The sequence below is a fragment of the Phalangium opilio genome, unplaced genomic scaffold (genome assembly GCF_054372755.1).
Source record: "Phalangium opilio isolate 3A_F unplaced genomic scaffold, DU_Popi_V2 ptg000329l_1, whole genome shotgun sequence".
In the NCBI taxonomy this organism is placed as follows: Eukaryota; Metazoa; Arthropoda; class Arachnida; order Opiliones; family Phalangiidae; genus Phalangium; species Phalangium opilio.
The window spans coordinates 5,311,541-5,328,709 of NW_028324226.1; the positions used below are offsets into that span (position 1 = coordinate 5,311,541).

General features: G+C 37.2%; 2 protein-coding genes across 4 annotated transcripts; one reads left to right on the forward strand and one right to left on the reverse strand.

The window, feature by feature from the left end:
* Positions 1-3,277: 3,277 nt before the first annotated feature.
* Positions 3,278-6,076, forward strand: LOC149610475 (uncharacterized). Of its 2 annotated transcripts, XR_016376509.1 has the most exons (3): positions 3,278-3,620; positions 3,842-5,266; positions 5,864-6,076. XR_016376509.1 is itself a non-coding variant. In XM_089858869.1 (2 exons), the coding sequence occupies exons 1-2, from the start codon at positions 3,348-3,350 to the stop codon at positions 5,198-5,200; spliced, it is 1,632 nt and encodes a 543-aa protein (XP_089714995.1). In that variant the 5' UTR covers positions 3,278-3,347; the 3' UTR covers positions 5,201-6,076. The 2 variants fall into 2 exon arrangements, 1 of the variants encoding a protein (XP_089714995.1); XM_089858869.1 differs by having other exon boundaries at positions 3,842-6,076.
* LOC149610476 (inhibitor of Bruton tyrosine kinase) lies at positions 6,056-16,749 on the reverse strand. Of its 2 annotated transcripts, none has more exons than XM_089858868.1 (13): positions 16,595-16,749; positions 16,175-16,345; positions 15,312-15,522; positions 14,123-14,744; positions 13,750-14,045; positions 12,618-12,970; positions 11,646-11,970; positions 10,764-10,960; positions 10,327-10,544; positions 9,655-9,756; positions 9,458-9,575; positions 8,138-8,930; positions 6,056-6,425 (listed from the first exon to the last, which is right to left on the reverse strand). In XM_089858868.1, the coding sequence occupies exons 2-13, from the start codon at positions 16,333-16,335 to the stop codon at positions 6,300-6,302; spliced, it is 3,522 nt and encodes a 1,173-aa protein (XP_089714994.1). In that variant the 5' UTR covers positions 16,336-16,345; positions 16,595-16,749; the 3' UTR covers positions 6,056-6,299. The 2 variants fall into 2 exon arrangements, with proteins under 2 accessions (XP_089714994.1, XP_089714993.1); XM_089858867.1 differs by having other exon boundaries at positions 11,646-12,000.
* Between the last annotated feature and the right edge of the window lie 420 nt (positions 16,750-17,169).

Genomic DNA, 17,169 nt, shown 5'->3' on the forward strand with positions numbered 1-17,169 from the left:
CTACCTGAAAATCAAGAAATTCTACTTACAAATCAAGAAATTCTATTAAAACGTCAAGAAATTCTATAAAAAGTCATTTTTAACAATTAATCCTTGATAAATCAAGAAATTCTACTTAAAAATCAAGAAATTCTACTTTAAAATCAAGAAATTCTATTTTAAAATTAAGAAATTCTATTAAAACGTCAAGAAATTCTATTAAAAAGTCAAGAAATTCTATTTTAAAATTAAGAAATTCTATTAGAACGTCAAGAAATTCTATTTTAAAATTAAGAAATTCTATTAGAACGTCAAGAAATTCTATTAAAAAGTCAAGAAATTCTATTAAAAAGACGAGAAATTCTATTAAAAGTCAAGAAATTCTATTAGAAAGACGAGAAATTCTATTAAAAACTCAAGAAATTCTATCAAAAACTCAACAAATTCTATCAAAAACTCAAGCAATTCTATCAAAAATTCAAGAAATTCTATCAAAAACTCAAGAAATTCTATCAAAAACTCAAGAAATTCTATCAAAAAATCAAGAAATACGACGGAAAATCGTGAAACCAGGTGAGAAATCTTGAAATATTATGAAAATTCATGAATCCCATGACAAAAATCAAGAAATGCGAGAGAATAGTCAGGAAATTCGTCGTAGAAAAATTAAGCCTGACAGAACAAATCAGGAAATTCGTTAGAAAAATCAAGAAATGTGACATATGAATTCAAGAACTTAGATGGGAACGACGTCTTTGATAAAATGCTAAACTGATTGAGAATCTATATGACCCCTTTATGAAGCCCAAAGCACTTGACATTTAACCTTCGAGGTATTTATTTCTATAGTTAATTGTTATATATATATTTTATCACCGACTATTAACAACTTTTTCGAGGCATTTTCTTTTTTCAACTTTCATTGTTCCTCCTTTATAAATTTCTCTTATCAATTTTGTATTTATCGTTCTTCCTCCTACACCTTTCCATTATAATAATCTTTACTCACTCTTTTATTATCTAAAGCGGGGAGGTTTTTTTTCTAATAATTTTGTAACTATAAATGTTTTGATAGTGTTATAACTTTTAATTTACGCAATATAAGTGTAGTATGGTGCAAAACCGCAAACGTTCATCATATCCACGATTCCGCCCCAAATTATTTGATAGAAACCACTTTTAGTTGCCCCTATCTGGGGGTTGATTGTCCCATTCTGAGGGAGAAATCAATTAACTATTGTTTGTTTAGCAATTTTTAGCCTACAACTCATTGCGAATAATTAAGAAGTCAAATCAAGGGCAGGGCCCCCAGAGGTCCTATAATTCCTATAAAATCCTATATTTTTAAAACTGTCCTATAAAATCCTATATTTTTGGCAAAAATCGCCAAAAATTCTATAAAATCCTATAATTTTGAAATTTGGGCGAATTTTAAGCAACCCATCGGTTAAACCAAAAGTAAATGTTTTTATTTACTTTTGGTTAAACCAATACTCAGGTCTAAAAAATATCATAAAATGGGGATGGTCTATCCAAGGATTATTTAAAATGTCTAAATAATCCTTTGTCTATCTAATATTCTAGCTTATCTAGTTAAATAAAAGCTCGGTATATTATGGTACTGATAACTAAACATTCAGTGTGTACCACCATGGTGAGTTTTTCGTGTGGGCAGCTAATAGGGAGTCTATTAGTTGTCATTTGCTAGATCAAAAAAGGCGGGAATTAATTTTTTCGCAGTACTGGTGTTCTTTATAAAAATAAAAGTTAATATTTTACTGTCCTATATAGTCCTATAATTCTGGAAATCCCTGTTTGTAGTAGACCCCAATTTTTAAGTTTGTTTGAATGAAGGGCAGATAGGACTATAAGATACTCAAAGGACATCCCCGTATCTCTAGTAGAACCAAAGTTATGAGCCTCCAAATTTGGTTGTAATGCTTTTCCCGTGGAAGGTGGTATGTTTTCCAACATTTAGCTTAATTACTCGGCCCCTGTTTGCAGTACTGGTTCTTTAAAAAAGGAAAAATTGATAATTTTGTGTCCTATATAATCCTATAATTCTGGAAAACTGTCCTATAAAATCCTATATTTTCATGAAAAAAGTCCTATAATTCCTATAAATATTTTCGAAATTCGGCTGGGGGCCCTGCAAGGGTCAAATGGCCCAAACGGCTATCAGTGAAAACGTTTATAGGCTTATGGGAAAAACTGCACAATTTTCATAGTTTTTCATACTTTACATACACCGCGAACAGCTTGCGCCGTTGAGCTCGTGATCGAGTGGGCTATGGTCATGGAAACTTCAACCGTCCTATAATTCCTGTAAAATCTTATATTTTTGAATATGTCCTATATTATCCTATAATTTTATTCATATAATATCCCATATTTTTAACTTGGAAGACGTTTTCGCATAGTTTAGCATCAAATTTATCAAAATTTTTGCACTTATATCGAGATCACGTTTGACTAGACACCGAAATTGCGGAGATATATTTGCTCGCCCTGGATTTTTATATAATGTATTTTAATTAAATTTCTGTATTCAAAGTAAAATCCAATTTGTTATTTTTTTGAAATTTTTCTACTAAGCCAAAATAATCTATATCTATATAAATCAAAGTCCTGACTGATAATCAACGCCCAGCCCAAACCGCTTGCCCTAGAATGCTGAAAATTTGCAGGAACGTTACTCATAAGTAGTAGGCACGTACTAAGAAAGATTTTTCCAATCCGCCGCCATCTTAAAAAATGGCGCCCAGAAATGTTAAAAAAATCTTCTCTATGCAACAAAGTCCGCGCTTTTCAACCGATTTTGTAAACTTTTGGTACACTGCTTTCCTTTAACCTATAGGCGGGCTGAATGGTCTTTTGAGTTCGATTTGTTGCCATCTTTTTAAATGGCGGCCAAAAACTTAAAAACCCTTCTGTATGGAATAATGTCCGCATGAAAAGTAATAAAAAATGTCCCGACGGGCAACACCGAGTGCCTTAGCTCCTAGTGTGCTACAAAAAAATTGGTCATCAGTAAAATCTGCCCATTCTTTATATCATTTTGATGGAAGTTCTTATTATACGCGAGCGACGCCGCGGGTAACAGCTAGTGTTATATATGAGAATTGTTAGTCCTATATTTTCATATAAAATCATATAATTTCGGGAAAAAAATCCTATTTTTGCTATAGGCTGGGCTACCCCGGTCCCCCATGGAACAAAATAAACTCACTCGATTTTAGCTAACGCGCAACCGCGAGTGACGTCATACCACCAGTTTTCCCTTCCGTCTTCTGCTACTTCACTCACTGAGTCACTGTGTGTTCCGAGGCCCAAGTATTTGACACTATCCTCTTTCCTCAATCCTCACCATGCCGAATTGTTGTTATAACGGTTGTAAGAATGATTCGAGGAGTTCCCATAAAAAATATATGAAAGGAATAACCTTTCACGCGTTTCCTAAACCAAAAACCCAGTTAGAAAAATGTAAAAGATGGATTGCCGCTTGTGGAAGACCCAATTTTCTCACACTAGACAGAATTACTAAATGTCGTTACCTTTGTTCTGAACATTTCGTTGGCGGTACTGGTCCTACTGTGGATTACCCTGATCCCATGACATATGATCCAATTAAATATATGATTGTAAGTAACAAGCCCAAATTTGAATAATACTAAAAACTATAGAGTGCTGTCAGTTGTGACGTCAGATCCAAGGTTAAACGTCACGAGTCTGCCTTTAGCAATGGGCGGCCATGACAGTTACCGTTTTTTCTTTATGGGAAAACAGCATGGGTGACGTCACACCGGCGCTTCTGACAGCACTCTATTTGCTTTCCTATTTAAAGTATTAATATGTAATGCAGGATCCAAGAGAACAGAAATCTGTCAACTCTTCAAATGAATGTTCTCAATCTCAAAACAGCGCAATCTTAGTTAAGGAGGAAATGGTTGATTCTGGTTTGGGTGAATGCCCAGAAAGTCATGTTGAAAATTTTAACATGGAAAAACAGCAAGAAGAAATATTACCATCGGCTAATTTGGATAATTTTATTATTGCAAGTAGTGTTGTTAAAGATGAGCCGGCTATCAATGAAATTTACGGTAACCAAGACAAAGATAATGCTGAAGAACTACCGATGAATATTAGCGAACCACATGAAACTTTGTTTCTTCCAAATTGCCAAAAAGAAGAATTATCAAGTGTTGAACTTGACAGCAATCAAAAATCCACATTTGCAACTTTAGAAGACTTATTTTCGGAATTTTGGCAGTTTCAAATCGCAAAATACGAACCGCAGTTAAATTGGTCCATAACAAGGAGCTGTAGCTCCAATTCCCTGTTTGTATTTAGCACATTAAGACCTGAAGATATTGGACATATTACAATTGAAATTGATGAACGACTCCATGTACTAATAAAAGTTTACGGAGTTCTTCTTAACGATGAACACAACAGCGTCCTTTCCAACATCATACCCGAAACGCTGACAACTTTGGAAGATTTAATTAATCTCTTAAGGCATTTAGATTATTTAAAATTATGCCCAGGAATATCGGATCCAAGATATAAAGTGTTTTACGAAGATTTAAACGGTGGTCACGTTAGCCGATTCACTAACGTTATACACTCAAATACTTGCCATGGTCTTTTGAAACGTTCGCATAATTCAGAAAGATGTTTAGAATGCGGAATATTAAGAAGTAATCTGGTCCGAAGGCTTAAAAGATACGGTCAGGAAACTGGACCCGAAAAGAAAAAGGAGAATCATCGTTGCAAGACGAAAAACCAACTACACGAAGTTATTCGGCAGAAAAACAAAGAAATGAAAAAATATAGGAGACAGAACAGGAGCCTGCGTTTAAGAATAGAAACCCTTCGTAAACTTAAGGGTGGGCCAAATGAAAAGGATGTTTTTAGCGAAATATCTGATGACGATGATCCATTTTCGAGCAAAGAAAATTTCTTAAGGATTTTAATGAAGCAGCAAATGGATCTGCTTAAAAAAAATAAATCTAGACCCGCTAAATGGCCCGAATCTATTATTAAATGGTGCTCTTATATTAGAGCCAAATCAAACTCTACTTACGATGCCATTCGCGAAGTCATGCCATTACCGTCAATATCGACGTTGTCGACTTACACCTCAGTTTTACCATCCGAAAGCGGATTTACTGCTGAAGAAATGAGAGAAGAAACTGATATTGACCTCTCTTCTCCCTGATAGAACCGTGTTATTAATCTGGAGGTTCATTGTATCATACTTTGCGCGAAATGACCTATTATTTACCTATTTTTTGGCCTAAAACTCTGTATGGAAATAATTAGCCTATTATTTACCTACTTTTTGGCCTAAAACTCTGTATGGGAATAATTGGCCTATTGTTTACCTAATTTTTGGCCCAAAACTCTATGCGAATAATTGGCCTATTATTTACCTACTTTTTGGCCTAAAACTCTGTATGGGAATAATTGGCCTATTATTTACCTAATTTTTGGCCTAAAACTCTGTATGAGAATAATTGGCCTATTATTTTCCTTCCTTTTTGGCCTAAAACTCTGTATGGGAATAATTGTCCTATTATTTACCTACTTTTGGCCTAAAACTCTGTATGGGAATAATTGGCCTATTATTTAATTATTTTTGGCCTAAAAAACTGTATGGCAATAATTGGCCTATTATTTACCTACTTTTAGGCCTAAAACTCTGTATGGGAATAATTGGCCTATTATTTACCTACTTTTAGGCCTAAAACTCTTTATGGGAATAACTGACCTATTATTTACCTACCTTTTGGCCTAAAACTCTGTATGGGAATAATTGGCCTATTATTTACCTACTTTTAGGCCTAAAACTCGGTATGGGAATAATTGGCCTATTATTTACCTATTTTTGGCCTAAAACTCTGTATGGGAATAATTGGCCTATTATTTACCTATTTTTAGGCCTAAAACTCTGTATGGGAATAATTGGCCTATTATTTACCTACTTTTTGGCCTAAAACTGTATGGGAATAATTGGCCTATTATTTGTTTAGCTATTTGGCCTACAAATCTTTGCGAATAATTAACAAATAAATTGTTAAACAATCAGTGAAAACATTTATTTCCGAAAAACTGTACAAGTTTCATAGTTTTTCATTATAGAAACATTCATGAAATTAAAAATAGACCGCAATATACTCTTATATACAAAATAACGTTATAAACTAAAATTTAATTTGTAAAAAACCATTCTTACAAATGTCACGTGTGTTGCATTATTATTAGGGAATGTGCCTTTTATAGCAAGTATTTATATTAGGTTTACATTAACAATCTCTTTAGGTTTTCCTCCAATGGGGTGTGGCCATTTTAGCGGGCAAAATTCGAGACACGCTGATAAGTTCATCAGGATAATATATCAATTCATAATGAGCCAAGAGCTCGCTCATGGCTTCCTCTTCAATCTGCCAAAAAAGTAAAATTATTAAAAAAAATTAAATGATATAATGCAATTAAGGCACTTTCCCACTTCAGCCTTGGTCTGGTCATTATGCATAATCGCGGTGTACATAGAGCTCAAAATAGTTAAGTAATATTTTCTTCTGGTAATACCCACTTAACCATGGCAAAACCTCTACATACTACGCGTAATCAATGGCGAAACCTCTACATACTACGCGTAATCAATGGCGAAACCTCTACATACTACGCGTAATCAAAGGCGAAACCCCAACATACTACGCGTAATCAATGGCGAAACCCCAACATACTACGCGTAATCAATGGCGAAACCCCAACATACTACGCGTAATCAATGGCGAAACCCCAACATACTACGCGTAATCAATGGCGAAACCTCTACATACTACGCGTAATCAATGGCGAAACCTCTACATACTACGCGTAATCAATGGCGAAACCCCAACATACTACGCGTAATCAATGGCCAAACCTCTACATACTACGCGTAATCAATGGCGAAACCTCTACATACTACGCGTAATCAATGGCGAAACCTCTACATACTACGCGTAATCAATGGCGAAACCCCAACATACTACGCGTAATCAATGGCGAAACCTCTACATACTACGCGTAATCAATGGCGAAACCTCTACATACTACGCGTAATCAATGGCGAAACCTCTACATACTACGCGTAATCAATGGCGAAACCTTAACATACTACGCGTAATCAATGGCGAAACCTCTACATACTACGCGTAATCAATGGCGAAACCTCTACATACTACGCGTAATCAATGGCGAAACCTCTACATACTACGCGTAATCAATGGCGAAACCTCTACATACTACGCGTAATCAATGGCGAAACCTTAACATACTACGCGTAATCAATGGCGAAACCTCTACATACTACGCGTAATCAATGGCGAAACCTTAACATACTACGCGTAATCAAAGGCGAAACCCCAACATACTACGCGTAATCAATGGCGAAACCCCAACATACTACGCGTAATCAATGGCGAAACCTCTACATACTACGCGTAATCAATGGCGAAACCTCTACATACTACGCGTAATCAATGGCGAAACCTCTACATACTACGCGTAATCAATGGCGAAACCTCTACATACTACGCGTAATCAATGGCGAAACCTTAACATACTACGCGTAATCAATGGCGAAACCTCTACATACTACGCGTAATCAATGGCGAAACCTCAACATACTGCGCGTAATCAATGGCGAAACCTGAACATACTACGCGTAATCAAAAGGCGAAACCCCAACATACTACGCGTAATTAACAGCGAAACTCCAACATACAACGCCGCACGCGTAATCAATGGCTAAACCCCAACATCCTGCGCGTAATCAATGGCGAAACCTCAACATTCTGCGCGTAACCTTGACGTTACCTCAACATACTTCGCGTAATCTAACGTCGCCACATACTCCGGGTAACCTTGTCGTTACCTCAACATCCTCCGCGTGAACTTGACGTTTGACGTACCCTAAACATACTCCAGCGTGACCTTGGCGTAACCTAAACATACTCCGCGTAATATTGGTGTAATCCATGCACCAATTGGTTAAATGACTTAAATCGAATAGTCTTCGCGTGATCCCAGATTACACAATAGGTATACATACAGTTACACTGAAAGTGATCAGCCCTCCCAGCCTATTATAAAAACAAATTCATACCTTAATTAAAGCCAAGGACTTGGTCCGAGTATCATTTCTGATCAATTCCTCTTCCTCCAACTCTTCTTTAATAATCTTACTCATTTCTGGAATCGGATCATTTAAGGAGAATATTGGACTTTCAATTGGAGCTTTAGGGATATTCCACGGATTTTCACGAGGGGATGTGGGCGTTGTTATATCATTGGGAATCCAATCTGACAAACTGGGAGTAATTGTCTTTGACGTAACATCTGTTGATTTTGCCAACAACTTCTTCTGTTTTTGAGACAATCCGCTTTTTTTCTTCGAACTGGGTGGAGTTGTCAGAGTTAACGAAGCCCTTTGCGACTCGGCTTGCATAATTTCACTCAAACTTGGTACATCAGACGCTTCTTTAGGAGAAGCGGGATGACCCCAACCACCACTGGGTGTAAATGGGGTTTTAGGCTTAACAGAAACAGGGGTTGTTACTACCGTAGCCTTAGGAGAGGGTGTCGGTGGGGTCGGAACTTGTTTGGGTTTCTCTGACGACTCCGTTAGAGTTTCTTCTTCATTCTTTGCAATGTCCTCCGTTTCTTTCTCGGATATTCTCCTGCTATGCGTTCTTCTTCTTTTTGGTCTTTCCTCCTTATCCGTGACGTGAAATTCTTGATCGGGGGCAACGGGGTAAAGTTTGGCGATGTTTTCCAATTCATCTATCGTTGGTCCACACGAATAAGGGGTGATGTATCGTTTATCCATTCCTGGAACCATTTGACGATACGTATCGGTCAGATCTGTCATAGCTTGGTCATTTAAGATCTCCAGACATCTGTTTAATTAAATTAATTTATTAATACTAACAGGGAGCCCACTCTTAAATTTAAATTGCTTATAGGAAAAATAGGAATTTTTTTCCGGAATTATAGGATTTTAAAGGAGAAAAAATGTGTTTTTATAGGAAAATATAGGACTAAAAATGCTCTAATATAATACAATTTTGGGCTTAAACTATGTAGAAAAGTCCCAAAAATAACAAATTGGATTTTACTTTGAAAACTCAGAAGAACTTAATTAAAATATAACATAATATAATATATAAAAAATCCTAAGCGAGCTCCGCAATTTCGGTGTCTATTCAAATGTGATCTCGATTAAAAAAAAGCTAAATTTTGATAAATTTGATGTTAAACTATACGAAAACTTCGACTAAGTCAAAAATATAGGATATTATAGGACCTTTCATGAAATTATAGGATAATAAAGGACAGGTTCAAAAATATAGGAATTTATAGGAATTATAGGACCGGTGGGCTCCCTGAACTAACTATGCCTGAGCCTTAATTAAAATTAACTCACTCCAGTTCTAATAGAGCTGAAATATTAATGCATATATATTGCAGACAAGTCTTTTTCAATTGGGACGCGTTAAAAATGTAAGAAAGTTCCAATAATTCGCAAACATTCTTCAATGTAACTGCAAAGAAATTTTTAATTATTAAAAATTATTTTTAGCCTAGTAACAAAATCTTTCTACGCAAAATAATAAAACCTACTCATATCTACTAAGGCAACTTCGCTCATTTCTTTGAGACGAGGTATCAAATATTGATCGGACATTGTTAATGTTTGGCACATGAAGTCGACATCTTCCGAATCTAAAAATCAACAACGTTTTTAAAACATGGATTAGGAAAACACTTTCACATTTATTAAAGGGAGGGTGAAGTAGAAAATCAAGTGATTTTTTTTATCGATTCTTCTACTAATTACAAGACCAGCATGCATAGTGAAACATTCAGGAAATACCAGCTCCGAATGATTTTAAAATTCAAATTAGCTTCAGATTTGAAGGATAATTTTAAAGAAGGTCCTCCGACCAATCGCGTAACGCCCTGCCTTTTTATTAACAAAATTCTCGTGGCACGCCCCATGTTTCGCGCCACGATTATCACGTCGCGCGCCTAATTTTATCAAATATCGTGATAAATTTCATTCGACACGGAGCGTGCCACGAGAATTTTGTTAACGAAAAGGCAGGGCGTTACGCGATTGGTCGGAGGGGCTTATTTCAAGTTATACTTAAAATGTGAACATAATTTGAATTTTAAAATCATTCGGAGACTGTATTCCCTGAATTTTTGACTATGCAGACTGGTCTTATAATTAGTAGAAGAATCGATAAAAAATCACTTGATTTTCTACTTCACCCTCCCTTTAATAATTACCGTATAATAAAGCTCCGGAATCGGTGTAAAGATAGTCAATGAGAGCGGTCATAACTCTCGAATGAATTGGCAAACTAATTTGATTCGTAGATCCAGACTCAATCCAACCACAATTGAGCATACTATGGAAATAATCCATTCTAGAAACAAGAATGCATCGATGACAACTAAATTCCACTCCATCCGATGCCCTCAAGTTCACATCGCAGAAATTTGTGCTACAGTGAAATGTAATATATTAGTTACTTTACCAAGTTATAGAGCTATCTCAGAAGCCTTAGTGTGACGTCACCCATGCTATTTTCCCGTAGAACCAAAGCAGTACCCAACATGGCCACCCACTGCCTGCCACAGCTAAGCGCGTGACCTAGGCACTGACGTCACAACTGAGATAGCTCTATTGTCTAAGAGGAAAGATTAAATATTTATTGGTTTACAATTTAGAACTGTCATAGGTCATATTGGGTAAAGTAACGTCCCCCTTAGCAGTCACTTTGTTTTCAAATACTGAAACTCTTTGAAGTCTTTCAGCCAAAGGTTTTATCCCCAATTTCTTAGAAAGTTCAATTACGCTGTGAATGATGCTTATGTGTTCACTGGATTTGGCTCCACCTTGAGGACCCCCTTTTTTCCTCTAAAATAAAATATAAACAAATGAAAATTCCATTTTATAAGCGTAAGTCCATCCCAGGGGCTTATATACTATAAAAAGTTTAAAAACACATTTTTCTCCTATTTTTTCCTATAAAAAACACGTTTTTCTCCCATATTTTCCTATAAAAACACGTTTTACTACTATACTTTCCTATAAAAACACGTTTTCTCCTATACTTTCCTATAAAAACACGTTTTTCTCCTATACTTTCCTATAAAAACACGTTTTTCTTATATATTTTCCTATAAAAACGCGTTTTCATTCTATATTATCCTATAAAAAATTTTTCTCCGATATTTTCCTATAAAAACACATTTTTTTCTATATTTTCCTATAAAAACACATTTTTCTCCTATATTTTCCTATAAAAACACATTTTTCTCCTATATTTTCCTATAAAAACACATTTTTCTCCTATATTTTCCTATAAAAACGCGTTTTCATTCTATATTTTCCTATAAAAACGCGTTTTCATTCTATATTTTCCTATAAAAACACATTTTCTCCTATATTTTCCTATAAAAAACACATTTTTCTAATATATTTTCCTATAAAACACATCTTTTCGCCTATAAAAGCCTATAATTCCGGAAAGAAACACTATTTTTCCTATAAAGAATTTGAATTTTTGACCGGACTCTTTGTGCCATCCCCATTTTCTTACCTTTTTAGACTCCGAATTCTTATCTTCTTTTGTCGATTTAATATTCGGTAAAACTTTCCCTTCGACTAAATAATCGCAGGTATTACAATAAATATATTGCAAAACATATTTGAAAATTTCGGGTTTGGTAAATTCCATATTCAACTGCGTAACATTTTCCGACGTTCCCTTTTTTGTCAGTTGTTTTTGAAAATAATCGCAACGGCTGGCCAAGATGAATTTATGAGCCGGGTAATTAGTTTTCCCAACTTTTATAACAACATCGTGAATGGTATCGTTCAAAGAAACCTCGTCGTAAAGCCTCTTCAAGTCATTTTCCATTGTACTTGTCGAAACAAAAGGTAATTCGGTTAAACTGCGATGATAATTAAAAAAGAATTAAAAACATTCTTATAATTCTAACATGGATAAAGAATGCGCGTGAGGAAATTTGTTTTCACTCTACAGGATAGGCAACTCCCTATCTCGAGCGACAGCTTATTCTGTATATACTCTGTTACAACGTCGGTTGTCAGCACGCGCAAAGCTAAGTCTCTATGTAACCTATCTTTGTACGTGCTGTCAAGAGACAAAAAACTTCAGGATCTTCGGGATTTAAAATATCCGCGAGTTTTTTAGCTCGAGTGCACGGACCTCTAGGCCTTAGTTTCAAATACGTGTAGTAGGCTGTAGGTAATTTCACACGTATTTGAAACTAAGGCCTAGAGGTCCGTGCATTCGAGCTAAAAAACTCGCAGATATTTTAAATCCTGAAGATCCTGAAGTTTTTAGTCTCTTGACAGCACGTACAAAGCTACGTTACATAGAGAAACAGCTTTGCGCGTGCTGACAACCGATGTTGTAACAAAGTATATACAGAATAAGCTGTCGTCCGAGATAGGGAGTTGCCGATCCTGTAGAGTGAAAACAAATTTCCTCACGCGCATTCTTTATCCATGATTCTAATCTAAAGAAGAATTTAATCAAAATTACTGCGTCTTCGGATGAGATTGAATAACGGCGTAATTCCTCCCCTTATTATCGCAAAAAATGGTACTTGCACGATGAAGATAGGGTATTCGCTTGACTCTCAAGAGTTCACATTCGTCTCGGTTCAAAAGAGGGACTAAACCGTTGGCAGTTGGAGTTTTGATGGCGGAAGAAGAAGATTCAGGTTTCTTTTCTTGGGTTTTATTTTGTAAGAAACGCCCGTCATAACCAGCTCCTTCGTTAGTAACAAAGGCAACGCTATAGTAGTTTAGACAAACATCGACAAGAATGGGTTGAAGAGTTTGCGCAAATAAACAACGAACTAGAACAGGGTGTTCTTCGCGCCAGAGAAAGAGCTTTAAAAGAAAGAAAGTAACGAAATGTTCAATATAATTACAAGGTTTTAACACGGACGTTCATTTTTTTATGCTAGGCCTATGGGGGGTACTTGGACTGTGACTCGAAACCCGTTTTTCTAGGATTCTTAACGGGTACCCGGGTCCTTGGCCAAGGCCGAAAATTACCCGTTTAGGGCTGGACGAGTCCATTTTTTTCACAAGGGGGCAAACTTAAACAGGCAGTCGGACTCGAGGACTCGACGCGCCCTGCAAAAATTGGACTCGAGGACTCGACGCGCCTCGCAAAAATTGGGCTCGAGGACTCGACGCGCCCTGCAAAAATTGGGCTCGAGGACTCGACGCGCCCTGCAAAAATTGGGCTCGAGGACTCGACGCGCCCTGCAAAAATTGGACTCGAGGACTCGACGCGCCCTGCAAAAATTGGACTCGAGGACTCGACGCGCCCTGCAAAAATTGGACTCGAGGACTCGACGCGCCCTGCAAAAATTGGACTCGAGGACTCGACGCGCCCTGCAAAAATTGGACTCGAGGACTCGACGCGCCTCGCAAAAATTGGACTCGAGGACTCGAAGCGCCCTGCTAAAATTGGACTCGAGGCGCCCTGCTAAAATTGGACTCGAGGACTCGACGCGCCCTGGAAAAATTGGACTCGAGGCGCCCTGCAAAAATTGGATTCGAGGCGCCCTGTAAAATTAGACTTGACGAGCCCACTTTTCCAGGGCTCGAGCTCGGACTCAAAACCTAAAAATGAGGACTCGTACACCTCTATTTTATACCTTTCCTGAACGTGTTAATAGCAAAACTTTCAGCTCATGGGCTCCATCTTCGCGTATTCCAACTACATCACATTTGGAATCCAAGCGTCCACCCACGACGCATATCTTCTTCAATTCCAACTGTTTCGAAGCGATCTTCCTGCACTGAAATTCGTGAAGAACAAAAACATCGCCTTTGTCAGTGGCGCAAACGGTAGCTCCATCACTGGCTTCAACATGAGTCAGTTTGGTGTCTTTGTTGTTTAAAGCGGCCACTTGTCGGGGAAGAATTTGAGTCCGGTCTCCTTTAGGATGTCCTTAATGTTCAGAATTTAAATCTCCATTAAAGGACTTCCTGCCTGAACATGAAACTCTCACTAAGTCATAAGCATACCAAGCTGCCCAGCATTCAACCCAAATGTAAAAACAGCGTCCTTAGTGAAGATAACCGAATGAAACTTGGCAGCTGCGCAACCAATCATGGTATGTCCTTTGAGTAATTTAAGCGAAACTGGTCTAGGAACCAGCAAACTCTCAGGAGGTGGTAAGTGCCCGAGTTGATGGTAGGTATTGGTACCGCAAGTCCATACTTGGCCTCCATCAGTCAAAATAACAAGATGATGTTGTCCAGCTGCAACGTAAGTGGTCCTGGACCCTCCCAAACCCTTAACAAGCTTGGGAGCCAGAACAGTAGCTTCTAGGGTTTGTCCTAGTCGACCTCCGAGACCGTGACCACACGTAAATAGTTGGCCATCATTTGATAAGAAAGCTGTATGAAATTTGCAAAGAATAACTTTGCTAATGCTGACATTGACGCGTCGAAAGGCTTCTAAGAGTTCTGGGGTTTCCCTGCTCAGATCATTTCCAGTTCCGAGATTATAATTAGAGTTTGAACCCCAACAATAAACTTCTGAAGGATCAGATGTTCGGTATTCAACATAGGGTAGTCGATCTTTCATCACAATGCCAAGGGGTGTTAGACCCTCGTGATCTACTACTTTCAAACTTGCTTTGTGCTGAAATTAATAATACTGAGCATACATTATATATTTAAGGGGAGGGTGAAGTAGAAAATCAAGAGATTTTTTTATCGATTCTTCTACTAATTATAAGACCAGTCTGCAAATAGTGAAACATTCAGGAAATACCAGCTCCGAATGATTTTAAAATTATTTCAAATTAGGTTCAGATTTTAAGGATAATTTTAAAGAAGGACCTCCGACCAATCGCGCAACGCCCCGCCTTTTTATTAACAAAATTCTCGTGGCACGCATGCTCCATGTCTCGCGCTACGATTGTCACGTCACGAGCAGATTTTATCAAATCTCGTGATAAATTTCATTCGACATAGAACATGCCCCGAGAATTTTGTTAATAAAAAGGCAGGGCGTTACGCGATTGGTCGGAGGGGTTTATTTCAAATTATCCTTAAAATCTGAACCTAATTTGAATTTTAAAATCATTCGGAGCTGGTATTTCCTGAATGTTTCACTATGCAGACTGGTCTTAAAATTAGTAGAAGAATCGATAAAAAAATTACTTGATTTTCTACTTCACCCTCCCTTTAAGCGAATAAATCTCACAGTCAATAGAATTCTGGCAGCTGCAAGTTGTCCATAAAAAAGGCCACGATGAAGGGCAGTCCATCCTGATTCTTTATCTTTGGCGTCAACTGAAGCTTGACAGTTTTGAAGCAACCAAGAAACCAGTTCAGTTTTACCACAAGAGCTCGCAATATGCAAAAGAGTTCGCCCAAAGTGATCAATTAACACTCCAAAGTTGGAACAAGTATATCTGAAATAACGTTACTTTTTCTAGCTGTATCACGAAAAACAGTTGCATGCACCATAGCCCACATGATCACGCACGCTGCCTGCACGCGCTCTAGAAGCCCGTCCAAACGATTTTTTTACATGTTAACTCGCGAATGCGGCGCGTCATCACATAGGTTCGGTCTAAAATTCAAACCCGTCTGGTTTTAACATGGGCGTCTATGGGAAAGGACCAGTTTTATCAACGTTTTTGACAATATTAGTGCATCTACTGGTTCAAATCTCTTGAATTTTTAATGAGACGTGTATTGAAAGGTTTGATATTATCCTGTAAAATTTAAAGTCTTCAGCTATAATAGTTTTTTTTATAAAAAATAAAAATCATAACATAGTAGAGAATTTTGCCCCTTCAATTTCTCTACTATGTGATGATTTTTATTTTTTATAAAAAAAAAACTATTATAGCTGGAGACTTTAAATTTTACAGGATAATATCAAACCTTTCAATACACGTCTCATTAAAAATTCAAGAGATTTGAACCAGTAGATGCACTAATATTGTCAAAAACGTTGAAAAAACTGGTCCCCTCCCATAGACGCCCATGTTAAAACCAGACTTGCGTGATCGAGTGGGCTGTGCCTGCACCATAAGAATAGGATTGAAATACTCCTACTTGCAATAAGATTGAATTTGATTTGTATCACCACGAATCATGGCAGCTACAAGGTCACAGGCTTGAGTTTGAGAACGACATCGAGAAGTACAATCTCTATCACAAGCATCACCACCAAATGTTGTTGGAATTTCTTTAACAATGTCTCCATATTGATCCATAAAAATAGACCTACAATAAAGAACCTGGGGATTAAAATAATGGCGTCCATTGTCATCGTAAATAATTAGAGCTGACAACGAGTTTTTAGATAGATAAGAATTTAATCATCATTTATATGGATAGGATATGACAAATAAGCTTCCAGCCAAATATCTCAAATTTTTAAGTAACCACGTCTACTAGATAAATTCTATTTATATTTTATTTTCAAGAATAAGTTAGTTATACAAGAAATCTTAATTATAAACTGCTACATACCTTTCAATCTTATAAATTTGCCAAGTAAAATCTACGACTTTCGCGTCCAGAGGACAACAACAACAAACTTCTTAAGCAGACAATCAAGCAGACATTAATTGAAAAATCTGGGATGAGACACGAGCTGGCATGGTTTAAGGTTATTCCATGCGTTGCCTACGTTAATCAAGGCCTGTGCGCGGCGCCGAATTTTATTTTTATTTTGGCAATTTAAGTTGCCAAATTCTCTCACCTGAGGCGCTATTAGCTGGACCTAAGGCGCTAATAGCTGGACCTAAATAATTTGAAATGTTCATTTTCTCGCGTTTGGAATTTGAAATGCTCATTTTCTCGCGCTTAGAATTTTAAATACTCATTTTCTCGCGCGTTTCGGTCCAGCTATCAATGAAATCTCGCGCTAAAATAGGGAGAAATAAGAAGTCGCGTTTCCGTTTCTTAAAAGTCCCCCCCCCCCCTTCAAAGCCACCGCGCACAGGCCTTGATTAACGTAGGCAGCGATCCATGGCAAGAGAAACTCGAATTTCATTACATTTTGAATTTTGGAAAAAATACAGGAAATTGAGTCTAAGCCTCCA